At 64.5% G+C, this 25605-nt stretch overlaps 5 protein-coding genes across 8 annotated transcripts; 1 reads left to right on the top strand and 4 right to left on the bottom strand.

Moving 5' to 3' along the window:
- Positions 1-294: 294 nt before the first annotated feature.
- Positions 295-2291, bottom strand: PTPRCAP (protein tyrosine phosphatase receptor type C associated protein). The gene is made up of 3 exons (XM_058026672.1): positions 2203-2291; positions 1734-1869; positions 295-1178 (listed from the first exon to the last, which is right to left on the bottom strand). The coding sequence occupies exons 1-3, from the start codon at positions 2289-2291 to the stop codon at positions 597-599; spliced, it is 807 nt and encodes a 268-aa protein (XP_057882655.1). The 3' UTR covers positions 295-596.
- On the bottom strand, positions 2022-5839 carry CORO1B (coronin 1B). Of its 2 annotated transcripts, none has more exons than XM_058026000.1 (11): positions 5779-5839; positions 4832-5034; positions 4631-4753; positions 4428-4557; positions 4174-4355; positions 3836-3955; positions 3659-3763; positions 3446-3591; positions 3312-3369; positions 2747-3043; positions 2022-2601 (listed from the first exon to the last, which is right to left on the bottom strand). In XM_058026000.1, exons 2-11 carry the CDS (start codon positions 5030-5032, stop codon positions 2479-2481), a joined length of 1485 nt encoding a protein of 494 aa, XP_057881983.1. In that variant the 5' UTR covers positions 5033-5034; positions 5779-5839; the 3' UTR covers positions 2022-2478. The 2 variants fall into 2 exon arrangements, with proteins under 2 accessions (XP_057881983.1, XP_057881984.1); XM_058026001.1 differs by having other exon boundaries at positions 4832-5089; positions 5779-5834.
- Positions 5840-6761: 922 nt separating this feature from the next.
- On the top strand, positions 6762-9638 carry CABP4 (calcium binding protein 4). The gene is made up of 6 exons (XM_058026806.1): positions 6762-7022; positions 8041-8071; positions 8274-8417; positions 8496-8605; positions 9325-9472; positions 9550-9638. The coding sequence occupies exons 1-6, from the start codon at positions 6762-6764 to the stop codon at positions 9576-9578; spliced, it is 723 nt and encodes a 240-aa protein (XP_057882789.1). The 3' UTR covers positions 9579-9638.
- An 896-nt stretch (positions 9639-10534) lies between these two features.
- Positions 10535-16514, bottom strand: OSBP (oxysterol binding protein). Its single transcript, XM_058025953.1, has 14 exons — positions 16383-16514; positions 14925-15133; positions 14036-14283; positions 13765-13963; positions 13376-13481; positions 13243-13297; positions 13013-13144; positions 12691-12936; positions 12486-12606; positions 12300-12403; positions 12115-12210; positions 11851-12032; positions 11546-11766; positions 10535-11463 (listed from the first exon to the last, which is right to left on the bottom strand). Exons 2-14 carry the CDS (start codon positions 15118-15120, stop codon positions 11321-11323), a joined length of 2049 nt encoding a protein of 682 aa, XP_057881936.1. The 5' UTR covers positions 15121-15133; positions 16383-16514; the 3' UTR covers positions 10535-11320.
- A 584-nt stretch (positions 16515-17098) lies between these two features.
- Positions 17099-24746, bottom strand: PATL1 (PAT1 homolog 1, processing body mRNA decay factor). Of its 3 annotated transcripts, none has more exons than XM_058025949.1 (19): positions 24675-24746; positions 24097-24208; positions 23801-24012; positions 23644-23721; positions 22892-23086; positions 22702-22803; positions 22440-22529; positions 22094-22305; positions 21932-22021; positions 21619-21802; positions 20523-20646; positions 20337-20434; positions 20194-20253; positions 19938-20086; positions 19451-19610; positions 19143-19292; positions 18658-18749; positions 18366-18515; positions 17099-18186 (listed from the first exon to the last, which is right to left on the bottom strand). In XM_058025949.1, the coding sequence occupies exons 1-19, from the start codon at positions 24687-24689 to the stop codon at positions 18165-18167; spliced, it is 2295 nt and encodes a 764-aa protein (XP_057881932.1). In that variant the 5' UTR covers positions 24690-24746; the 3' UTR covers positions 17099-18164. The 3 variants fall into 3 exon arrangements, with proteins under 3 accessions (XP_057881932.1, XP_057881934.1, XP_057881935.1); XM_058025951.1 differs by having other exon boundaries at positions 23644-23718; XM_058025952.1 differs by lacking the exon at positions 17099-18186 and having other exon boundaries at positions 18362-18515.
- Between the last annotated feature and the right edge of the window lie 859 nt (positions 24747-25605).

The raw sequence follows: 25605 nt of genomic DNA, 5'->3' as shown, positions 1-25605 counted from the left end.
GTGTGGCCCCTCTGGGGGCACGGCCTTTGGGGTGTGGCCCCTGGGGCGTGGCCCTGCTGCTGGATGTGTGCCAATAAAGGACTTGCTGAGGCTGTGCTGGTCCCTCTGCTGGGGCTGGGGGGGCTGGGGGAGTTGCCCCACCAGGGGAGGGTCCAGGCTCCACTCCCTGTTTTCTGCCCCGCCCTGTTTTAGGCTCCTCCCACTTACCACACCCTTTTGTTGGCTCCACCCCCTTCTCTGCAAACCACGCCCCTGATCTGCTCTGTCCCCAGAGCTGCTCTTTTATTGGTCAGTGCAAATTCGGACAAGGCCCCTGCAGCCAATCAGGAGCCTCGGCTGGGGGCTGGCAGGGGACAGAGAAGGGGTCCCTTTGCTGGCAGGGCAGTGGCACTACAGGGAGGTGACAATACAGGGTGGTGACATTCCAGGGAGGTGACACTACAGGGCAGTGACATTACAGGGCAGTGACATTACAGGGAGGTGACATTACAGGGAGGTGACATTATAGGGAGATGACACTACAGGGAGGTGACATTACAGGGAGGTGACACTACAGGGAGATGACATCAAAGGGTGGTGACGTCAGGCCGGTGATGTCACAAGGCGGTGACGTGTGGCCGCGCGTCCCCCCATGCCGCTGTCCCCGAGAAGGCGTGCAGGTCACTGAGCAGGGCCTCGGCGCTGCCCCCCGCCGCCTGCCCCTCACTCAGGGGGCTCTCCCCGCCCTCCGGCGCTGCTTCAGCCTCATCCTCATCCTCCTCCTTCTCATCCTCCTCCTCCTGCTCATCCTCCTCCTGCTCATCCTCCTCCTCCTGCTGCTGCGGCCGCCGCTCCAGGCTCCATGGCATCAGCTCCTCATCCTCGTCCCGCACGGCCACCTCTCCGTGGCTGTCCCCGCGGGTCACGGCGGGGTCCCCCGGCGAGCGCAGCCGGTGCCACCGTCCCCGCAGCAGCTGCAGCGCCCGGCGGCCCAGGGGCCGGGGGTGGTAGCGGCCGGCCGAGAGGCGGCACAGGTGGTGCCAGGCCAGCGCCAGCCCCAGCGCCAGGCACAGCAGCAGCCCCAGCAGCGCGGCCACCGTCCGGTCGTTGCGGGCCACCGCGGGGTCCCCGGCCGCCACCGGCGCCGCCAGCAGTGCCAGCAGCGGCAGCAGCAGCAGCGGGTGCCATCGCGGGGCGGCCTGCGGGGAGGGCAGCGGGGTCACAGCGCGCCAGGCACACGTGGCTTCCCGGAGCTGGGACGCAGGGAAGGGCCGGGGCAAGGTACAGGGCACAGGACAAGGGCCGGGGAGGGGGAGGTGACCCCGGGGAGGAAGCCGTGGGTGGCGGGTGCAGCAGCACCCAAAGGTGCTGGGCGAGAGGAACCGGGTCCTGCCACCCCGCATGGATGCACAGCCCCCCGAGAATCCCCTGCCCACAGGGCTGCAGCCCCGCAGCACCCCCTGCCAAAGCCCCAGGGCCTCCCAAAGCCAGCACACACAGTCTTCACAGCCCCCAACCCCACCCCAATACCTGACCCACCCCCAAGCCCACCATGCTCCCCTGAAGGACCCCCCCTCCTTCCCACCAACCCCTCCGTGCTCCCCTTATCCCCCAAACATTCCAGACTCCCCTTACCCTCCCCATTCCCCCAACCCCACCCTGGCTCCCTGATCCTGACTCCCCCAGCCTGTCCCCCATCCCCTGGGCTCCCAGCCCCCCCAATCTCCCACCCTGCCCGTTTTTGGGGTGCTCACCATCAGCGGGGTGCAGCCAGAGCGGGTCCCGATGCTGCGGGTGCGCTCCGAGATGGGGGAGCCCCCCCCAACTTCCTGCCCCGTGCAGCGGATGTGCCGAGCGGGGGGGGCCGAGCCCTGCACCCCCTCACCCCCTCTGCAGCCCAAAATGCCGCCGGGTGCCCCCACAACTTCCTGCCGAGGCGCTGAGCTCCCACCCGTGACCGCCGCGCCTTCCTGCCTGCCCTGCTCTGCCACCCCGCAGGTGGCCCTGCTGCTTTCCCTGTAAATCACCCCCAGCACTTTTCTTATAAATCCTTTATTTGGAGTGAAAATATAGATTTTGACCCTGCACTGGAATGGAGAGCGGGGGGGACATGAGGAGGAGGAGGAGGAAGGGAGGAAAAGCCCCCAAAATATAGGGGGGACGATATCTCACAGTTTAGGAAGGCAGATCATGCCCTGCCCCACAGAAAGGGGGAGACCCCACACAGGGATTGGGGCGTGCAGGGGGTAATCTTTGATCCCAGGAGCAACCCCCAGCCCGAGGAACGGGGGCAGGGGTGGAGAATGGTCCATGATTCGGGGGGGCAGCACCCAGTAAGGCAATGGGGGGAAGCGGGGAGCTGCCAGAGGGGCGGCCAGCCCCCCAATAGGAGAAGGGCCCGGAGCGGGGCAAGGGGGGCACCCCAGGGGGGCGAGATGGTTCAGGGGGGTCCCTGGGGTGCAGGCGTGGTCCCTGGGGCGGTGGTCCCTGAGGGGGTCCCTACACGTGGCCGTTCTCCAGGCGGCTGAGCTGCTCCTCCAGGCGGGAGATGCGCTGGCCCTGCTCCGCCACCAGCGCCCGCAGCGCCGCCACCTCCTGCAGCACCTCGTCCAGGCGACCTCCCTGAGGGACAGCCCCGTCACGGGACACGCCCCGCAGAGCCACACCCACTGCCACACCCACTGCCACACCCACCCACACCGACCCACACCGACCACACCACTCGGTCCCATTCCCGCTTGTCCCCCCTGTCCCCCTGTCCCCTTACCGTGGCGCTGCCGGAGCCCAGCACCGGCGGGGCACTGAAGCGGGCGGACGCGGGGGCCGCGGGGGGCGTGGCAGGTGGCGTGGTGGCCCCGGTGGTGGCCCCGGCGGTGGTGACGCGGCTGTCGTGGAGCAGCGTCCGCCGGTTCACCTTGAGGTCCCGCTGCTTGCTGGGGACGTAGGCCTGGCGCAGGGACACCAGCACGGGCCCCGCCGTGCGCCCTGCCACCCACTCCTCCGCCTCCATGGCCGCCTCGGGGCCCGCCGTGTCCGGGTACAGGTCGTCCTGGAACAGGTCCGACTGCCCCCAACAGTGTCACAGGGGTGCCATCCTCAGGGGGACACCCAGAGACACCACGGCCTCACTGGGGACACCCATTGCTCCCATGTCCTGCTCAGGGACCTCACACGCAGACCCCACAGGGACCCCCACCCACACTGATTAGGGACCCCCTGCCCAGTCAGCAAGTCCTGCCCAGGAGCCCCAGACAGCCCCGTGTCCTGCCCGGTGACCCCTCTCGGTCCCCCTGGGAACTCCCACCACCCCACATTCCCCCGTCCCCACCCACCTTCCTTGGCACGGTCATGATGATGGGCTCACACTTGCGCTCGTGCAGCTTGTAGAACCTGCCACGAGAGCAGAGGGGGTCATGGAAGGTTCTGGGGGGTTCTGGGGGTCCCTCACCTTGTTCCCCATGCCCACCTGGCAATCTCACACTTGCTGACGTCCAGCCCGCGCTTGGGCATCCAGCCCATTCCGCGCTGGGGCTCCTTGCTGGTGAAGGTGTTGAGGAAGTGGATGTAGGGCGGCTCCTCCGTGATCTCGAAGTAGCGGATGCTCGAGTCCCCCTGGGGACACGCCGTTAGGGGGGACCCTGGCTTGGGGGTGCCACCAAGAGGGGTGGGGGCTCCCTACCTTGCCGCAGACGTACACCACGCTGGTGTCGGGGTCGTAGAAGGGCAGCAGAGCCCCGTTGCTGGAGTCCAGCTCCTGCAGCCCCATGGGCTCCTCCAGGTTCTCCTGGGGTGGGATGGGGTGTCAGGCACGCAGGGAACCCCAGGATGGTTTGGGGAGCCCCGGGGTGGCACTCACCGTGTCCCAGAGCGCCAGCTGCCGCTCGCTCATGCGGCTGAAGCCGGTGGTGAAGATCTTGCCGTCGGCCAGGAAGATGGCGCGCATGGGACGGGCCCCCTCGTGTGCCCGCTCCTTCTCCTGCGGGGCACGGCTGTCACCGGCGCCCGTGGCACCCCAGGGACAGGCACCGAGGGACAGGGGACAGCGGGGACAACCGGGGGACAGGGACACCCACGGAATATGGGACAACGGGGCGCGCCGAGGGACAAGGGCAGGGAGCAGGGGATTGTCCCCAGGAAGCAGCACAGGGCAGTGCCCCGGTGACACGGGCCCCCCGGGGGGGTGGGGACACTCACGGCCACCACGGTGCCGCGGCGGGGGTCGATGACACGGACGCTCTTGTCCTTGCAGGCGGTGCAGAAGCGGGAGCCATCGCGGCTCCAGCTAACGCTGTAGATGAGGTCGGGGTGCAGCCCGTCCAGCCGGTACAGCTCCTCGGCCGTGCCCACGTTCCAGATCAGCACCACGTTGTCACAGCCTGGGGCACATGGCAGCCGGGGTCACCTCGGCCGCGCGGCCCCCTCCCCGCACCCGCCGTGCCCCCCCGTACCCGCGCTGAGCAGGACGTTGCGGGCCGTGGGGTGCCAGGTGACGATGCCGACGCGCTTCGAGTGGCCCTCCAGCACCACCACCGGCTCCGTCAGCGGCTGGCTCAGCCCGTTCTCGGGGATCTGCCACACCTGAGGGGACAGAGGGGACGGTGAGCGAAGCGGGGTGACCTGCCACCCCCCGGGGTCCTGGGCCACCCCTCACCATGACGGTGCAGTCCTCGGAGCCGCTGGCGATGACGTGGTCGTTGTGGGGACACCAGTCGATGTCGAGGACGGGGCCCGTGTGGCCGCACACCGTGGGGTACGACTTGTCAATGCGTCCGGTCTGGGGACAGAGTGACAGCGGGGAGGGGGTCACCCACGGGCACAAACCCCCTTCCCCGCGTCACCGCCCTGCTGTCACCTTGTGCAGGGGGAGGACGAGGAAGGCGCCGCCGCCGCTGGCCTCCACGATGATGGCGACGAAGGAGGGGTTGACGGCGCAGAAGGTGCTGTCCCAGGTGACGCGGGACACGCGGATGTCATCGTAGCACTGGTCCGTCTTCACCGGCTGCCCGAACACGTGCCGGAATTTGCTCTGCCGCACCACCTTCCGGAAGGACATGGCTGGGGAGCCCCCGGCTGCGGTCAGGAACGCTGGGATGGCACCCCAAAATGGGAGCTGGGGACGCCAGGGAATGGGGTGTCCCCTGAAGTGGGTTTGTCACCGTCTTCCAGCCCGGTAAAGGGTGACGCAGCCACTCCTGGGGGACACACCCCTGTCCCTGCCAGCTCCCTGAAGGGAGCTCGGGGAGCGCGCCAGGAATGGGGGCTCTGAGTGAGACAGGGAGTGTCCCATTCGGGATGGGGACAGGGACAAGGGTGTCTTCCTGGAAACACGGGTGGGGATGGAAAGGAGGGCAGGGACAGCCCCAACCGATCACGGGACAGGGGTGGCCCTGCTGGATATGGGGTCAGGGACAGGGAAAGGGATGGGACAAGGACAGGGATGAGGGGGCACGAATGGGGCCGGTGGTGGCCGCGGGGATAGTGACGAGGACAGGGACAAGGATGGGGACAGGAAAAAGGATGGGGACGGGGGCGGGGTCAGGAATGGGGCCGGTGGTGGCCGCGCTAGGTACAGCAACAGGAATGGGGACAGGGGGACAGGGACGAGGATGGGGACATGGACGGGGAAGGAGTGGCCCGGCTAGGAATGGGGACAGGGATAGGGAGAGGGACAGGGATGGGGACAGGGACAGGGGGTGGCCCCGCCGGAACGGGGATGGGGCTCCCGGGAAGGCGGATGGGGGGGCCGCGCCCGGCGGGTCCGGACGGGGCTCGGTGCCCGGTGCCGGTGCCCGCACTCACCGGCGGGTCGGTGCCCGGGGCCGGTGCCGGTGTCGGGGGCGGCGGGAGCGGCGGCGGCGGCGGGGGCGGGGCAGGAAGTGACCGGGGCCGCCCCGCGCCTGCGCGGCTCCGGGGCGGGGGCACCGGCGGTGGGGGGGGGGGGAGACCGGGGGCGCCCCATGGACGGGGACACCGGGGACACCCAATGGACGGGGACACCCCATGGACGGGGCGCCCCATGGACGGGGACACCCCAGGGACGGGGACACCCGGGGTACGGTGCCCGTGCACAGCGCCAGTGGGGGGCACAGCGGTGGCAGTGGCGGGTGGCACAGGGGCAGTGGCAGCGGGTGACACGGGGGTACTGTCACCTCCACAGTGTCGCCCTTTTGTGTCATCCCGGGGTGACACGGCAGCCGGGGTCACCTCCCGGGCCGGGCTCTCATTTTCGGGGGTCCCTCCGCTCTGAAGCCCCCCTGTGACACCCTGTGCCCACCCAGTCATGTGCTGGGGACACGCCACCAGTCCCCATCCGGGGGGACAATAAATCACCTACCTTAGGGGTGGAGGCAGCTCGGGAGAGGTGCCAGGTGAGGGGACACAGTGGTGGCATTGCGGTGTCACCGCTTGAGATGTGACTTGGTCTGGGTACACCGTGGTGGCTTTGGGGTGTCACCTGTGGGAGCAATGCTGGGGACACTGGTGGCTGTGAGGTGTCACCTCTGGGAGCATTGGGCAATGCTGGGGACACTGGTGGCTGTGGGGTGTCACCTCTGTACTCAGGGCCTCGGTGGTGGCCCCGGGGCGCTGCTGGGGACCTGTCCGGTGGCCGTGGCTGTTTCCTGCCATTAATCACCGCTAATTGGCTTTGCCCCGGCGGGCCCGCGGCGGGGGGAGCCGGGGGGTCACGGGGGGTGTAAGAGGATTTCCCGGCTCCTTCCTCGGGCTCGGCCATCCCGGGGTCCCGCTCCGTGCCCGCCCGCCGCCCACCCGGCCCCGGCCCCATGCCACGCTCCCGCGGGGACAAGGGGACCCCCAAGGACAACAGGGACACGGAGCCCCCGCAGAAGGGGAAAGGGGGGCACGAGGAGGGGGAGAAAGCCCCCAAAGCCCCCGAGGACGCCGGCGCCCCGGCCCCCAAGAGCTCCGGCTCCGAGTCCCGGCACGGCGGGCACGGGCAGAAGGGCGGGAAGAAGGGGCCCGTGGACCCCCACGCTGCCGCCATCAAGACCTACTCCCCCTTCCTCAACACCGTCTTCGGCAAGGTGGGGACACCGGGAGGGGACATGGGCATCAGGGTGGGCATGGAGGGACCCTGGAGATGGAGGGGAGGTGAGGACAGGGAAGGTGGGGACAGGGATAGTCCAGGAGCCCCTGCAGATGGAGGGGATGTGGAGCATTTGAGACTTGGGGACATGGGAACAGTGGGGCTGTTCCAGGTCCCTGGCTATGGAAGGGACATGGGGAAAGTGGAGATGGGGACAGGGACAGTCCAGGAGCCTGCAGATGAAGAGGGCAATGAGGCAGGGTGGGCCTGGGGACAGTGGGATGGGGATGTTCCAGAACCCTGGGAATGGAGGGGACATGGGGCCAGTGAAGATGGGGTTGGGACACTCCGGGACCCTGGGGATGGAGGGGATGTTGGGCACTGGGGACATGGTCAGGCCACTCTGGGTCCCTGGGGATTAAAAGGACATGAGGACAGTGGGGACAGAGTCGGGGACATTCTGAGACCCTCGAGATGAGGACATGGGGACAGTGAGAATGGGCTCAGGGACCGGCTGGAAACCTGGGGATGAAGGGGACATGGGGGACTGGGAACAGGCAGGGACATCCTGGAGTTGTGGGGATAGATGGGACATGGGTGCTGGGAATGGTGTTGGGGACACTCCAGGGCCCTGGAGACAGAGGGGCCATAATGAGGGGACACCTAGAGCAGGGGCAGCCGAGCTCTGTGGGGGTAAAAATGCTGCCCCTCCACCTCTGGAGTACAACCCCCCCTCTGTGGCCACCCAGCACACCCCATCCAGAGCCTGGGGGTCCCGGGGTGGGACACCCCTGGGGTGGGTGACGAGCAGGGACACGGGGACCGGGACAGGGCGGGTGGGAGGTGCAGGCACGGGGCAGGGCGGGGCTTTGCCTCCAATCCCACTAATCCTCCGCTGGAGTTAATTTTGGCCCACGCTTAACAAAGGTGACACGGAGGTTTGGGGGGGCAAGGAGGGGGATGGACACGGAGCTGGGTGTCATTCTGCTGTCACCCCTTCTGTGTGTCCCATGCAGGAGCGGGAGCTGTCACCGGAGGAGCTGGATGGTGAGCAGGGGGGACGGGGTGGGGACACGGGCCTAGGGGAATGGCGAGGAGGGATGGATCTGCCGTGGAGGGATCTGCCTTGGGGACAAGGCCATGGAGGGGTCTCCCACATCCAAGAAGGGACCTGTCCCGGGGTGACATGATGTCCATGTGACCCTCCACTCCTGATGCTGTCCCTGTCCCCACCCGTGGCCGTGCCCAGAGCTGCTGGACGCCTTCAAGGAGTTTGACACGGACCAGGATGGCTACATCAGCTACAAGGACCTGGGCGCCTGCATGCGCACGCTGGGCTACATGCCCACCGAGATGGAGCTCATCGAGATCTCCCAGCACATCAAGATGAGGAGTGAGTGGGCTCGGGGGCACAGGGAGGGGACCTGGGGTCCCTGGGGTGCTGAGGGTGTCTGTCCCCTTCCCGCCACAGTGGGCGGCCGCGTGGACTTCGAGGACTTTGTGCAGATGATGGGCCCAAAGCTGCGGGAGGAGACGGCGCACATGGTGGGCGTGAGGGAGCTCAAGATCGCCTTCCGCGAGGTATGGCCACCACCACAGGGACAGCGGGCATGGTGTCACCTCCTCAGGGACACCACAGCCAGGAGGGGACAGTGACCCTGGAGAGACCCTGGTGGGGACAGTGATGATGGGGACATGGCGGGGATGGTGATCACGGGAAGAGCAAGGTGAGATGGTGACCATGGGGTGCCCATGGAGGGGACACTGACCATGGGAAGACCACAGTGGTGACCACAGGTAGGAGAAGACAATTACCATGGGGAAACCATGGCCATGGGGCGACCACAGGCATGGAGGGGACAATGATCAGGGGGGAAACAATGACCATGCTGGTGACCACAGGCATGGAGGGGACAATGACCCTGGAGAGACTCTGGTGGGGACAGTGATGATAGGGCATGGAGGGGATGGTGATCACGGGAAGACCATGGCAAGATGGTCACCATAGGGGGAACCATGAGGGGACACTGACCATGGGAAGACCGTGCTGGTGACCACAGGCAGGAGAGGACAATGACTGTGGGGAAACAATGACCATGGGGTGACCACAGGCATGGAGGTGACAGTGACTGTGGGGAAATGATGACCATGGGATGACCACAGGCACAGAGGGGACACTGACCAGTAGGGAATGATGACCATGGTGGTGACAACGAGCGCAGAGGAGACAGTGACCACAGGGAGCCTGGGGGTGCTGGTGGCCGTGGAGGGAGGGTGACCCCAGCCCACGGGTGCCGCAGTTCGACATGAACGGGGACGGGGAGATCAGCACGGCCGAGATGCGCGAGGCCATCGCGGCGCTGCTCGGGGAGCAGCTGAAGGCGCAGGAGGTGGACGAGATCCTGCAGGACGTGGATCTCAACGGGGACGGCCATGTGGACTTCGACGGTGAGGGCTCCCCCTTCCCCTTGGGGCCGCGGCAGGGCTGAGCCCCGGGTCCCTGACGTGCCGTCCTCGCCCCGCAGAGTTCGTGATGATGCTGTCGTCCCGGTAACGGAGACACCGGGCAGGAGGGGACCCCCGGATGGCCCCCCAGCCCCTCTCAGCCCCTCCCTGCCCGGCCGACCGACCCGAATGCTCTGCCAATATCGGGGATCAGAGGGAACAGCTGGAGCGGAGCAGCTGGCAATGGGGCAGAGGCGACACCCCCGACCCCAAGAGACAGCCCCGACCCCAAGGGACAGCCCCGTCCCCAAGAGCCACCGGCGGTGGCGGCAGAGCCGGCGGAGGCCGGGCCCCAATAAACCCCTGTGACCGGAGCTGGAGGAATGTCTGCTGGTTGTGGGGTCACTGACCCCCCGGTGCCACCCGAGGGTGGGGACAGCGGGGTCCCACGGAGGACAAGGGGAGGGCTTGCCGGGGGGCGTGGCTGCAGGGCCACACCGCGCACTCCCATTGGCTGGATCTGACCCGCTGCGATCGACCAGCCAATCAGCACGCTCCAATTTGAGGTGGGTGGGGGAATACCAGCACTCCCGGAACTGCCACTCAAAGCAATTGGCCAATCAGAGGCCCCGTACCATGGGGGCGGGGAGGGTATGGGGGCACCTGTGTCACTCGCGGGGTGTCCCCACTATCCCTGGGGACATCCCCGCCCATGGAAGTGCCCCCAGGGGGTCCCAGGGCCACTCAGGACCTCCCCTCCTTGGATGCCACCCCCCCAGAGCAGGTGACCCCCTGGGCCAAAATGGGTCCCCCCAGAGTCACCCAGGGTATCCCCAGCACCCCAAATCCAGTGAGGAACACAGGGGGACACAGGAGACACCCCCAATCCCCCCCACCAGGGCAGCAGAACCGGAGGAGTGGACAAGGAGGCTCCTGGAGAATCCCATGAATGGGGTTCAAGTCCCTGTTTGGGTGCTGCCACTCAAGTCCCTATAGGAGTAGGGGGTCCCCCCCAAAATCAGCCACAGGGAGGGGCTGGACCCTCCCCACAGAGCAGGTGCAAGGTTGGGGCATTCACAGATTTTAATTTAGTTCTTTTTCTGGAGACAAAAAAAAACCAACCCAAAAAAAGAAAAAATAAACTAAAAAGGCATCAAACGCCCCCAATTTCAGATTTGGGGGTGCAGAGACTCCCCCCATGGCGCATCTCCCCACCCCTGTAGTGTCTGGGGGTGCAGGGGTCCCACTGCACCCTGGAGAGACCCCCCCCCCCCCAAAACCCAGGCCCTCCCCCTGCCCTAAACCTACAGGGAAGGCACCTCATGGGGGGGTCCCCACACGTGGGGGCCACCCCGGGGAGGGCGGGGACCCCCCAAACTGGGGGCTGTGGGGAGAAGGGGACCCCGATTGCTCTCTACATATATATAATATACACCTATAGAACAGGCTGGGGGGGTGTCTGGCCCCCCCCGGACCCCAAAAGCACCCGAACTCCTGGGGGCAAAGGGGAACGGGAATAAAAGGGGAGGGGGGGAGACCAAGGCCAGCCTCGGGCTCGCCCCGCTGCGCCTTCCCCGGGGCCCCCCATCCCAGGGGCGGCCGTGCCCCCACCCCGGGGTGCCGAGGAGGTGGGTGGGACGAACGGACCCCGCCCTGCTCCAGCTCGGATTTGAGGGGGGCTGTGTTGGCTCCTGCTCCCCAAGGTCAGTTTGGGTGGGCTAAGGCAAAGCCCGGCCGGCGCTCACGGCGAGGCACGGGGACACACGGTTAAGACAGACGGATGGACAGGGGGGGTCCTGGCCTTCATCCCTCCCCCCTCGCCGCTCCTCCTCCTCCTCCTCCTCGCCGGGCTCAGAAAATATCCGGGCACAAGCTCCAGTCCTGCTTCTCCTTGCTCTCCCAGTAGCCCCCCTTGTAGACGTGCGCCAGCTCCTGCGTCACCGGGTCCTTCTTGCGCTCGAACCACAGCGGTTTGTAGGGATCGTAGGGGGTCCCTGGGGAAGGGGGGGACACAGCGGGGTGAGGGCCTGCAGGGGACACTAGGGGGGACACCCCAGTGTGACAGCCGTGCCTTACCGTCCTCGGTGGCGCGGGCGGCCTCGGCCTCGCGGCGCTTGCGGGAGAGCCGCTGCTTCTCCTCCAGCCGCTGCTTCTCGGCGTTGGCCTCGTCCCACCGGCCGTTCTCCATGAGCCGCTGGTCCGGGCGCCACCGGCTGTCCGTGGGGGCTGTCCCGTTCTCTGGTGCATTCAGGGTCAGCGCCAGCTCCGAGAAGTAGTACATGTTCTCTGCGTACTTCCTACGGCACGGCAAGGAACGCGGCTCAGCGCCAGCCCCGCGGCCCTGCTCCCCGGGATGCCTCGTTCCCGTTCTCCCCACTCACGGCAGCGGGTTCCGCTTCCACAGCAGCACCCGGCTGTCCTCGGCCTCGTGGGCTCGTGGCCGCGCCTCAGCTCCGTTCTCCCCTGCTCCCAGCTGGACCTTGTAGCAATCCATCTTCTCGTCCCACGTGCCCAGCAGGGCAAAATGCACCTTTCCCGAGGGGTCCATCACCTCCCCGGTGACCTGGTGAGAGAGGAGACAGTCTGGATCAGGACACATCGGAGTCATGAGCAGCCTGGTGTGTCCCATGGCTCCGTGTCCCTACCTTCCTCGCCACATCCCGGGAGAAGTAGCTGTAGGGGACAAACTTGAGGATGCACTTGTCCCCTGTCTTGTGGTTGACGATCTCGATCTCACCTGACTGTGGAGGGGAGAGGAGAGTCAAATCCACCCATGCCCCATTCCCTGGGGATCCACACTTCCCTACACCTCCCATCCATGACTTCCCACCTGGTCTATCCAGAGCTTCCCCACGATGATGTTGTGCACGGTGGTCGTCACCTTTTTCCATGTGTAGTGATTGCCGGAGGAGTGGAAGACGCAGTGGATGGTGCCTGAGGGAGGGAGATCGTGCTGGGAACCACACCTGGAGCCCTGGGTGGTCCCGAAAATTCCACACCCTCCTGGAGTGCTCACCCAGAGGCATGATGGAGAGGTATTTCCCTCGGAATTTGCTGGTGATTTTGATCTCCTGGCGCAGCGTCCAGCCGTTCTTGGAGTCGGCGTGGTGGGCGGCGGCCGGCGGGTGGTGGCTCACCTGGACACGGGATTGATTGGGGACAGCTCAGTGCCGGCCATCCCAACATCCTGGGAAAGGCTGGCAGAGAGGAGCCGGCCCCACCTGCTCGCAGAGGGAGCGGTATCCGTTCTCCTCCAGGCGATCCAGCTCGAAGGTCTCCCCCAGGAGCGGGTTGAAGGGTTTGCTGGTGCGGAAGACGGTGGTGGAGTAGGAGGAGACGGTGAAAGCGGCCACGTAGCACAGCTGCTCCAGGGAGCTCTCGCACCGCGCCGCCCGATCCAGCAGCTCGTGGTACTCCAGGTCCTCCGTCAGCCGCTGCAGCATGGACAGCGGCTCGTTGAAATTCACCTGGAAGAGGGAATGGGTCAAAAAAAGGGGGTTCTGGGGTGCCCCGTGCCCGCCCACCGGCTGCATCTGTGCTCACTGGCATGGGAATCTTGGACAGCTCCTTCCCGATGCAGTTCTTCATGATGCTCCAGAGGTTGAGGCTGTAGTTGGGTTTGTAGGGAATGCGGGTTCTCTTTTCCTTCTTGGTGTCCTCAACCTGGTGCTTGTACTAGGGAGAGGGGAGGCAAAGGCTGTTATATCCCTGTGACCCCACAAAACGCTTCCATGGGAATTTGGGCACTCCCAATCCATAAAACCCCATCCCACCTGCTCATCCAGGCTGATGTCACTGCTGGTGCCGCTGATGTTGCTCCCAGTTCTCCTGGGAAGGGGGAAAGGGGGTGAGCATTCCCGAGCAGGGCAGAGCAGCGAGGGGATTCCCCTCTCCCCCAGAACTCACTTGTGGCCCATGACATCAGGCATGGGGAAGATCTCCGGGGCGTCAAAGAACTCATTGTTGTCATCGTCCTCGTCACTCAGGTCGCCTTTGGCAGGGCAGCACAGATCTGGGAAAGGGGACAGGGCAGGTGAGGAAGGAAGATCGTTCCCCGTTTCCCGCTGAAGGCTCCCCTGTCACCATCATCCCCACCCCAGCCCTGAGGGGTGTCAGATAAGGCTCAGAGGAGCCAGTTTGGACCCTGCTGGGGATGCCAGAATCACTTGGCTACACAGATGAACTGGGACAGACAAATCCCTTGGGATCAGCACAGTGAGAGAAGCTGAGCCTAGCTTGGAAAATCCTGGGAATCATCTGGGAGACACTTGGGCACAGCACTTGTCCCTCCCTACCTTTGCCAGAGCCTGCAGTGCCGGGCGTGCTGGCAGGGAGCACTGTGGCCCCCCGGAAAGCCCTTTCCAGGTGGTTGTGCTGCTTGGCCAGCTGCTCCAGCGTCTCCTCCAGCCGGATCCGCTGGTCCCGTTCCTGCTGCAGCGACTTCTGCCACTTCTTCCCGTGCGTTTGTGCCAGGAGCATGAAATCCCGGCAGGCCTGCGGGGAAACCGTGCTCAGCATGGAAATGGGGATTTTTCCCACTCTGGGATCCCTGGGACGGGCACTCACGTTGATCATGGCGTTGGAGGTGATGCGGAAGAGCGTGGCCCGCTCGTTGACCTGCTTGATCTTGTCCGTGCTCTCCGGGGGGAGCCGCAGGGCCTCGAGCTCGCTGAGGGAGCGCTGCAGGGCCGTGCCGTGCTTGGCTATCAGGTCGTTGCAGGTGCTCAGGTCCTCCACCTTGCTGGATAAAATCTTCAGGGTGTTCTGCAGCTCCGTCTTGTCCGTCTGCGACACCGACTCGTCACCGGAGTCATCTGCAGGCGGGAAGGGACCAGAGTGTGGGATTGTCATGTCCAGGAGCTGGTGGTGGGGCTGCCAGGAAGGGCACAGGGGATCCCCAAACCCCTGAGGTCTGATGGTCCATCTCTGTGCATGCCAGTATGTTTGGGTCACATGTGCATGGACACAGCCATCCCCTTCCAAACCTTCTTGCTGGAGATGCCGGGATGCTGCCCAGGGTACTGGGATCCTGCTCTAGGTCCTGTGGGACCCGGGGATCCTGCCCTGGGGGCACTGAGTTTGTGAAGAACTCAAAGGCTGCCCTAAGGACATTGATGCTGCCCTGTGATCCTGCCCTGGGATCATGCTTGGGGGGCACTGGGATCCTGTGCCCTGTGGGGCTGGGATTCTTCTCTCTGGGCATTGGGATCCTGCCCATGGTCCTGTGAGGCACTGGGATCCTGGGGACACTGGGATGCTGTGGAACACTAATATCCTGCCCTGAGTCCTCCAAGCACTGGGATCCTGCTCTGGGATTCTTGCCACCTGTGGGGCTCTGGGAAGCTGGCACTGGGATCCCACTCTGAGGACGCTGACCCTGCCCTGGGCACTGTCAGGCAGTGAGATTTCACCCTGAGTGCACCCTGACCCTGCCATGGATCCAGGAAATCCATACCTGACTCCTCCAGCATCTTGACAGCCTTGGCCTTGGCGAGCTCGAGGGCGGTGACCCAGCGCTGCCGCTCCACCTCGGAGCTGGCCTTGAGGTGGTAGGTCTGGGCTCCACCGTTGGAGATGATGAAATTGCAGGAATCCTCCACGCTGATGTTGGCCGTGGCCAGGTTGATGGTGCCGCGGCACGTGTGGCCCATCTCCGCCTTGGATCTGCAGGGGAAGGACACAGTGAGGGAAGGACAGGGCTGAGATCCCCAGGACAAGGCTGTGCTGAGGGAAGGACAGGGCTGAGATCCCCAGAATCCCCAGGATGAGGCTGGAGTGAGGGAAGGACAGGACTGAGATCCCTGGGATGAAGCTGTGCTGAGGGAAGGACAGGGCTGGGATCCCCAGAATCCCCAGGATGAAGCTGCAGTGAGGGAAGGACAGGGCTGAGATCCCCAGGACAAGGCTGTGCTGAGGAAAGGACAGGGCTGGGATTCCCAGGATGAGGCTGCCTGAGGGAAGAACAGGGTTGGGATACCCGGGATGAGGCCATGGTGAGGGAAGGACAGGCCCGGGATCCCCGGGATGAGCCCTGGGGGCTGTGCAGGGGGCTCGGCATTCCCAGTCCGGCATTCCCAGCCCAGCAGCCAGGGCTATTAATAGGGAGGGTGTGCTGGCGCCGGAGCGGGGCCAAGCCTGGGGATGTCGCTTTTGGGGGACAAATCCACAGCACCCAGGAGTGGCCTCGGGGATCCTGGAGCCTCAGGGATCCGGTGCTTCCCGGATCCTGGCACAGGCTGGGACAAGGGTGAAGTCCCAGCAAGGCCGCGCCAGGCTGGCACTCCCCTTCCACGTCACCGGGTGACAGAGGTGACATGCAGCCGGGACACCCCCGGCCCGGCGGCCCCCCGTTGGCCGCGGTGTAACCGGAGCCCGCAGCTGCCCGAGGCTCCGGTTCCCCATCAATAATGGAGCGACAAGGCCCCCCCGGGCAGGCTCAGGTGTCCCCGCGGGTGACAACACGCGAGGCCACCGAGAAGAGCGGCTGGGAGGGACAGCGGGACCGGGAGCTGCGGGAGGCTGAGGGACTGCAGACCCCCGCCCCCAAATACCCACGGGGACAGGGATGTGACAATCCCGGGGACAGACAGGTGACAACCACGGGGACAGGGATGTGACAACCGCCCCCCGCTCCTGCTGGCACGGACCGGCGGCGGGGAGTGGGCTAAAGACCCCCTCCCCCGGCAGGAGCAGCCCCGGTGACCGGGAGGTGACATCCCCCGTGACACGGAGGTGACAACCGCGGGGACAGGGAGGTGACAGCCGTCCTCCTTCCCAGCTGGCACCGGGGCACGGAGCGCTGCCCCGCTCGGTGCGGGGGCCCCACAGCAGCTTCCCTCCCGCCGCGGGGGCTCAGCCCGGCGCCAAGGTCACGGGGGGCCCGGGGGGCGGCGGGGCGGCTCCCGGTGCGTACCGGTAGTAGCTGAGCAGCCCATTGCTGAGCACGAACCAGCGGCGCTGGTATCCCTTGATGTAGTTGGTCCATTTGAAGAGCCAACCCTCGCGAGCCGAGCCGGGACCGGCCCCGCCGCCGCCCGCGCCGGCTCCGCCGCCTGCCGACGCTGTCGGTGCCGCCGGCGCCGCCGTCGGTGCGGGCGCCGCCCCGACGCTCGCCGCCGGTGAGGGCAGGGCCGGGGGCGCGCCGGGGGCCGCGGGCAGCGCCGCGGGCCCGGGGGGCGCGGCCGGGCCGGGCCCCGCGCCCGCCGCACGCAGCTCCGCCATCGCCGCCGCCGCCGCCACCGCCCCGCCGCGTTGCCGTCACTCGCCCCGCCCACGTCTGCGCCCCATTGGCGGCCCGAGTGCCGGGGGGGCGGTTCGCGCGTTGCGATTGGTCGAGAGCGGACTCCTCGGCTGTCAATCAGGTAGGGAGCCAATGGGAGGTGAGAGCGGCGCGCCGCGCGTGCTGACGCCGAGCGGTGAATCACCCGCCAGTGATTGGTGGAGGGGCGGGGCTTCGCACCAGGCGCGCTGCCATTGGCTGATGCGTAACCACGCCCCCTGCCCGCTGCTCACGGAGGAACTCCCGGGATTCGAGGGTTCGAGACCCGCCAGGGGACAGAGCGGGAACACCGCGGGGACACGGCTGGGTCGCGCAGGGGGTGGCAGGGCCCAGAGAAGGAGAGGCCAGGCTGGCAGCCGTATACAATTCATCTTTATTTACAATACCCTATAAAAATGTAAATTTAGAAACTTTATTGTCATTAACCAGAACCAAAAACTGGGAGGGATGGGGAAGGAAAAAAAACAACAAACAAAAAAATTACTGCAAGCAAATGAAATAAGAAAAAAAGCAAAAAAGAGGGGAAAAAAAAAAACAAAAAAAACCCAAAAAAAAACCCCAAAACAAAAAAGCAGGGAAAAAAGCAATAAAATAAAATAAAAAATAATAAATGAACTTTCCACTTGATCTGTCAGAGAAAAAGGACAGGGAAAGGGCTGGGAGCAGAGGAAGGGGCTGGTTAATGCCAGGAGGAATTCTGGGGTGTAAAATCCCTACATGTGCAAATCTCTTGGTTTTTTTTTTTTTCTTTTTAAAAGCAAAAAAAAAAAAAAAAAAAAAAAAAAAAAAATTAAATTTATCCCCCAACCACCACCACCACCTTCCCGAGGAGCAGCACAGCTGAAGCCACCCGGATCTGATCCGGAGGGGACAGAGACCCGGCTGTGCCCCCCACCCCGGAGCTGCTGGGCTGATCCTGGGGGGAGGGAAGGAGCCGAATTTTGGGAAGACGAGGTGAGTGTGCGAAACAAGTGTGTGAAGTGTGGGGAAGGGCAGGAAGCAGAGCTCAGTGCTTGTGGGAAGGGCTGCAGAAGGAGCAGGGAATGAGCAGAGAACCCCTGGCCATGGATGTAGACCGAGTGGCTCCCCGCTCCCCAGGATCCTCAGTAGTGTGTGTGGGTGTGGGGGGGTGTGTGTGTGTTTGGGGGGAAGCAGCAGTTTCTGGGGGTGCAGAGGGAGTCGTGGGGAAATTGGGAGCAGCAGGGAAAGGCAGCACTTTGTGGGAAAGGGGGGAGCAGCCAAACATCCCCCTCTTCCTGCTGATCCAGGGATTGGGGGGCGGATGCGCCCCATGTGCCAGGCCGGGCGTCGGGGGAGGTGTGGGGTGAACCGTGTGCCCTCCGTCCTTCCTTCCATCCTTCCTTCCTTCCATCCTTCCTCTGGAACATTCCAGTGGTGGCGAGGAGCCACGGAGATCTACCGGATCCCCTGCACTAAGCTGGAACCAGGGAACATCAGAGGTGTGATCAGAGGGAGGCAGCAATTCCCCTCTCCCCGAGCTGCTCCTCCCCACTCCAATCCTTCTCCAGCTGCACCCCCACCTCTGGTTTCCCCCTTCTCCCAGTTCCCTGCTGGCACAGGGCCACATTCTCATGGGAAACGAGGGCTGGCACTCACTGCAATTTCGTCTCCAGCAGGTTCAGCTTCTGCTGGTCAACGTAGCGGGAGAAGAGGGAGATCAGGTTGGAGGGGATGGACACGGGCTTTGCCAAGGCTCCCTGAGGGATCCGCAGCAGCTCCCGGGTCGCCATCAGCATCAGCTCCGTCCTGCCGGGAAAACGGGAGGGAGGAGGGAGCAGTGAGAGGTGTGGGGGTTCCAGGAGCCTGGAGGGTGCCTTTGCCACCCCAAGGGGCTGGGAATGTGGTGACATTCCAGGCAGGAGCATCCCAGCCCGGGACAGGGAGTTACCATTGGTTGTCCTGCATCAGCTCTGTGTTTGTGTCCGAGCTCTGCAATTCCTCCCCTCGGCTCAGGACCAGGTACAGCAGGGACAGACCAAACTGTGGGGACAGGGAGGGGATCTGTCACCTCCAAGCATTCCTTGAGAGAGCTGGAGAATCCCCAACACTTCCCAACCCTCCTGGAATGCTGGCACGAGCAGGAAGATCCCTGCCTGCTTTTGCAGGAGGAGGTGGAAGAAAAGACCACAGATCACGCCTGGCCCAGGAGGGATTTACTGGAGCAACATTCCCACCCCAAATTCCAGGACTGGAGCATGGAGCACAGCAGGACAGACCCAGAAGCTGCTGCCAGGCTGAAGCAGAGCCCAGGGCCACCCCAGACCGTTAATTAATGTGCCAGACACCCTCGTTAATTAGCAAGGGGAACACCTCAGTGCTGAGAAGCTGCTGGAGCAATTCCCAAGGCTGGGAAGAGGTGGGAATGAGGAGCACCTTGTTTTGGAGCACAGCAGTGAGGTGCAGGTTGGTGGGAGCGGCGGCGCTCTGAGGTAGGTTGGTGAGCTGCTGCACAAGGCTGGTGACTGTTCCCAAGGGAAGGTGGTAGAGGACGTGGGAAAAGGGCCTCAAGAGGCAGGGAAGCACCTATGGAGAAAGGAACACAGCTGGGAGCTGCTCACCTTTCCCTGTGCCTGGCTGGAACTGCAAACAGCTTCTCTCTCCAAACATCTGGCACTATCCCAGGAAAGGCAGGAATGCCACCCTGCAGATACACAGAGCCCTCCCAGCCTCTGGAAGCTCACCTCATCCTGAGCATCCTTCTTGATGAGGAAGGGCAGGTTCCTGGCCGTGGCCATGAGCACGTCGGCCGCTTGCTCTGGAGCCAGGAAGGGCAGGATGCGGGCCACCAGGCGCTTTCCTTTCCGGATGCACATGATCTGCATGAAGTGGTCATCGCTCGGCCTGAGCAGGGAGGGAGGGAGAAAGGTGTCAACCCTCACCTGGGAGCATCCCAGGGCTATCCCATGGCTGGATCTGCCCCAGCACCAGGTGGAAAACACACCTAGCGGGCCTGAAAAAACATCCCTGAGGTGGGAAAAACTACATGGGAAAGATATCCCTGATCCTCAACTCTGCCAGAGGGAGAGGATGGAAGTTGTAACTTTGTAACTACAGTGAAGGTAAAATGGCTAAAAAAAGGATACTTCAGCCCCCTGCCAGAGCCAAACAGATCCATGGAAAACTGGTTTCAGTGACCCCAGAGTGCTGGAGCTCCCAAATCCCGCTCACCTGTCCTGCCCAGGTGCCTTCCCCCTCAGATTGTCATACATGTCACAGATCTTCTGCTTCCTCTCCTCCATCAGGGCTGGCCGCTCCCCTTCCAGGCTCAGGAGGTAGCGGCGCTCGTAGTCCTCCACGTCCAGGAGGAGGCTGTACGTCTGCAGGAAGCATGGATCATTCAGGGAACCATGGAATGGGGGGGGCTGGCCCACTTTTGATCCCACCATGGACCTCTGAGGGTCGGGACAATCCCCCTTAAACTCACCTTCTCAATGGTGACGAGTGTCTGTCGCCTCTTATCCCGAACCTGCTTCTCCTTCGTCTCCTGACAGGGATGGAAGAGGGAATCAGGCCCGTGGGAAGCAGCCACAGAGCTGCTGGAAGGGAGGAAGGCCAGGAGGAACTCACATCATCCTCGCTGCGGGACGTCACCACGGCGTCGATCATCTTCCGGGGGTTGTTGACACTGGAGACGGTGAGCTTTCCCAGCGAGCCCTCAAACTGCACTGCAGGAAGGAGAGAGCAGGGAAGCCAAGGGATGAGTCCCCTCAATCCCTGGGTAAAAGGAGCCCTGGGGCTGCTGGAGGGCTTTACCTGGCTTGTAGGTGTGCTCCAGCTTGGCCACCTGAGGGGTGATGAGTTTAGTGCGCTCCTTCTTGGGGCCGTCACCGTGCACTTCCTCGGCTGCTGCCAACTTCTCCAGCTTCTGGAAGTAATTCTGAGGCAGGGAGAGGAAATGTTGAGTGCCTTCTCCCAAAAAACCATTGGCAATCTCCCTGTCCTCAGCTCCACCATCTTCTCAACATCAACATTTAAGCCATAGCTGAGTCCCTCCTCCTCTCCAATCCCTCAGGATGATAGAGGTCAAGGCTCCTCCTCAGCCCTCTCTCAGGACAATGACATATCCATTCTCCTTGTGAGGTTCCCAGTCCTTCCCAGCTCATCCCAGTTAGCCTGCCTTGCTCCCTTGGCACCATGCCAGGACCTCCCCACCCCATCCACCCCATTTTACAACGGCAGAACTTTGCTGACTCACATCCTGCACCAGTTCCTCTTCTCTACTGGGACCAGCTCACCAACAGATCCCAAAAAACCTCTGCCGGCTCAGGAGAGGAGCCAGAGCTCTCCCACCCCATTCAGGTCCCCAGTGTCCATCCCACACATTTCTCTCTCTCCCTGGGGATCCACAAACAGTTCACTGTTGCTCTATCTGCTCCAAGTCTGACTTTACCCAGCACTGTCTGACACCCCCTATTCCCAAACTGAAAAAAAGCAGGAGCAATCCCTCCCTATCCACCTTCACTGCACTGCTTGGATTCCCACAGGGTTCACCACCACCATTCCCAGTCAGACCAGAGTCAGCCTTTCCCTGACAAGGATCTCTCTTGAGTTCTCCATTTAGCATCTCCCTTGTCTCATTCCAGAGGTTTTATCCTGGTTCTGTCACATTTCTGATGGAGAGGAGCTGCTCTCCTGTTATCCCAGACCTATGAAACCAGTGCACCCCAACATCTCCTCACTCCTGGAAATCTCACCCAAGAAGGAGTCAGCTCATCCCAGGGATGCTGATCCCACTCTGTCCCTCCGCCTTCCTCTTCCAGGGAGGAAAACAACCCACTGCCCTTCTCCCTCCCACATTCCCTTCCCACCCAATCTCCAATGGCCAGGGGGAAGGTGCTGCTCTGAGTACCTGATAATAATAATCATCCAGGTAGGGATCAGTGCTCTGCAGCTGCATCATCTGGATCTTGGACACCCAGTCCTTCTCCCGCTGCAGCATGAGGTTGGCGTAGGGATCCTTACGGATCTGCTCCTGATGGCTGCTCCGGTGGCCCCCTCGGTCCCCCCCGGAGCCGTTGAGGCTCCGGTGCTGGCTGGCAGGAGAAGAAGGGCACGCGTGAGCACACCGGAGCTACAGGAAGGGACAGAGAGGGGGGACAGGTGACCCCGGAAGCAGGACACGTCCCCGTGCCGCGCGGCCCCGGCCCCGTGCCCGCACTCACTTGCGGTTCTGCTGCTGCCGCTGGTGCAGGAGCCGCCGGTGCTGCGGGTGCAGGTGGGTCGTGTCCGGCCGGAACATCTGGGGCTGAGGCCTGGGGAAGGAAGGAACGGTCAGGGAGGGACACGGGGAGCGGCTGGGACACGGGGACAGGGACAGCACCGACCTCAGGTTCTGCAGGTGGGGTCCGGGGCCCGGAGGGTGCGGCAGCTGCGAGGGGGGCGGGGCGGGGGGAGCCCCGAAAAAGGCACGGAACCCTCCGGCCGGGGACATCATCTGCCCAACTCTGCCCTGCAGCAGCTTGGGGTTCACCGAGGGCAGCGGGCTCCCCACCAGCCCGGACACGCGGGCAAACTGGCTGGGGGACATTCGGCCGGCCTGCGGGACACAGAGGACACCTGGAGTCAGCCAGGCGGGAAAAGGATCTGGGATGGCGGGCAAGAGGCACGGAGCGCCAGGTCCCGGAGCCACGCAGAGAGAAAGGTGGGATAAAGCACAGGAAGGAGCTTTACCTGGGCTCCTCCGAGCAGCTGGGCTCTCTGCAGGTGTGTGAGGACGGGAGAGACGCTGTGGGGGAACGGGTGGCCCAGGAGGGAGGAATTCTGGGGAAAGAGTTGGGAAAAGGGACCCCAGTCACAGACCACGACTGGCAGATGGGACAAACCCCAGGATGGCCAAGCTCCATGGGGTGGGGATGAGCCACAGGAACACAGGGAGATTTTGGGAGGGCTGGTCATCAATCCCCAAAGAGATGGAGGAGGGAAAGCTGGATACCGGAACACTGCAGAGCTGGTTGGGGGACATCCTCTCTCCATAGGGAGCGGGATAACGTTGCTGCATGGTAGCTCGGATGTGGACAGGCTTGGGACACAGGATCTGGGGGGAGACAAGTGGCACAGTCACTCCCCCTGGGAAGCAGCTTGCACCCTTGGGAGCAGTGGGAAGCTGGGAAGCGAGGAGATACCTGCTGGTTGAAGCTGGGGATGGCGGCCTGTTTGGGGGGGGTGCCGATGGGAATGGCCCGGACAGGGGGGCTCCCGATGATGGGGGAGGAGGAGCGCCGGGGCAGCGCCCGCTCCGAGGGATCCCGCTCCTCATCCCGAGCCTGCGGAGGCCGCTGGGGCAGGGCATAATCCAGCACGGACACCGCGGGCATCTCCTGCAGGAGAACGGGAGGGACACTCCCTGGAGCCACAGGCTGGGACACACAGGAGGGTGAGTGTCCCCCCTTCCCCCTGCCAGCTCTCACCCCCACTGTGCTTCCCTGGGATCTCCACAGGAGGCTGGGCATTCCCGGAGCACCCAGACTGCCGAGAGCGTCCCGTTTGGGATAACAGGGCGTGGGGCGGGAATGCTGGGTCACCTCCCAGCCCGGCAGAGCCAGGGGAGGGTTGGACACGCAGCACTTCAAAGCATGACTCTTAATGAAACCACAACAACACAAAAATCCTCTGCCTCCAGGCATCAACATTCCCAAATCCTGCTGGGAGCCCTGAAATCCTTCAGACATCACCAGGCATCCCAGAACAGCCGAACTCCATCATCCCAGCCCTCCAGGGTCCGAGGGGTGACAGCTCTGAGGGTCCCCCACAAGCCACAGACACAGAGGAGGGAAGCAGGACACTCCACTATCCCAGGACCAGTCTATCCCACCCAGCTGGCTGCCACAGGCATTTGGGATCAGCAGGGAAGAGCCCCCTGCCCCCAGCCCCCTACCTGAGCGAGGAGCGGCCCCCGGATGCGCCGCAGCATGGCCGAGCTGTCCCAGATGCTGGAATTGAGCCCTCCAGGCTGCTGCAGAGCACAGGGAGAGTCAGGACAGCGCTGCGGGATCCATCCCCACATCCCCCCGGATCCTCCAGCCCGCTCCCACCTGCGGGGGATCCCTGGTGTGCACGGCCTGCATGATGGCCGGGTCCTCCAGCTCGCTGTCGATGACGAGGCGCGTCAGCCGCTCGGCCAGCGCGTCCTCGGGGTCGCCCAGGACGTCCCCGTCGTTCCCAACGGGACCGTCCCGCTCCCGGCTCGAGCTGGCCTTGTCCTCCAGCTCCGCCAGCCGCTCGTGGGCTTCCTGCCAGTCGTCATCTGCGAGGGGGCACAGGGTGAGGGCCGTGGGCAGGGGGCACCTGCGGGGTCAGGGAGCTCTGGGGGTGACACTCGGGGTCTCACCGACGGCGCCGGCCCCGAAGGTGTCATCGTTGAACTGGTCGATGTCTTCATCCTCCTCCCCCAGGGCCTGGAAGGCATCTTCATCCTCGTCCAGTGGGCAGTCCTCCAGGGACTGGGACAGCCAGGAACGGGGTCAGCCCCACTGGACCTCCCTGACGACCTCCCAGCCCATTGTACCTATACAATACACCCCCCCACCAGCGATATGCCCCCCAGCCCCATTATCCACCCCTGGGAATCCCCCCAACCCATTATTCCTATGCAGTGACTCCCCCAAGCCATTACATCACCCCAATGACCCTCCACACCTAGAGAGTGACCGCTCCCGTTATACGCTCCCCCAGCCCGTTCCAGGTCCCCAGTGTCCCCCAGACTCCTGGTGCCGCCCTGGAGCCCCCTCCCAGCTCCTCAGACCCCCTCCTCGGCCGCCCTCCCCAACTCATTTCACTTCCCCGGCCCCAGCCCGTTATACCCCCCCCACCCCGTTACACCGCCCCGGTGCCGTCCTGGCAGGGTTCTCCCGCAGGCCCCGCGGGGCCCCGCCCGCCCCGGCCCCCCCACGGCCCCTCCCCGCTCACCGGGTACCGGAACATGGCGGCGCCGGCGCCCCCCGCCCGCAGGCTCCGCGCCACCCGACCAGGCCCCGGGCCCCGCCGCGCATGCGCCGCCGCGGGCGCAGCCGCATGACGTCATCGCCGCCACCGCCCCGTGTCCCACCCGCCCGGTGCGCGCGTGGGGGCGGGGCCAGCGATGGCCACGCCCAGTGTAGACCACGCCCTCTCGCGTGTGTTTCTTAAAGGGGCAGCGTCCCTTTTTCTCCCGCGCACAGCGGTGACACCCGTACGGCCCCGCCCGCAGCCGTGCCCCCCAGTGTCACCCCATCCACAGCCAATGCCACCCCGTCCACAGCCAATGCCAGCCCGTCCACAGCCGCAGCACTGCCCGCCCAGCCCTGTCCCCAGCTGTGTCCCATCCCCAGCCATGTCCCCCACCCGTGTCCCCTGTCCCCAACCGTGTCGGGACCCTTGTCGCCAGTCACGACCCTCAGTTGTGTCCCCTAACTGCAGCCATGTCCCCAAGCCGTCCCCTGTGCCAGTTCATGCCCAGCCGTGTCCCCCAGCCGTGTCCCGAATCCACAGCTGCGTCCCCAGATGTGACTCCTATCCACAGCCCCGTCCCCCTGAGCCGTGTGCGCCGAACCCAGCCATGTCCCCAGCTGTGATCCACATCCCCAACCGTGTCCCCAGCCGTGTCCCCAGCCATGCTCCCTGTAACCAGCCGTGTCCCCAGCCGTGCTCCCTGTCCCCAGCCGTGTCCCCAGCAGTGCTCCCGCCGCAGCCACACGTGGCAGGGGGTGACACGTCCTCACCGTGTGACCCCCGAGAGGGACCAGCTTCCTCATGGCCTCCACACCCACACCCCAGCCCACCTCTGTCACCTCCCGGGGGGCCCGGGGGCCGCCCCCAGCCGCCGCCCGCAGCGGCCCCGCTGTCCCCGCGTGTCCCAGGT

This window comes from Melospiza georgiana, chromosome 6, assembly GCF_028018845.1.
Source record: "Melospiza georgiana isolate bMelGeo1 chromosome 6, bMelGeo1.pri, whole genome shotgun sequence".
Taxonomy (NCBI): Eukaryota; Metazoa; Chordata; class Aves; order Passeriformes; family Passerellidae; genus Melospiza; species Melospiza georgiana.
This window is presented reverse-complemented; position numbering and strand designations above follow the sequence as displayed.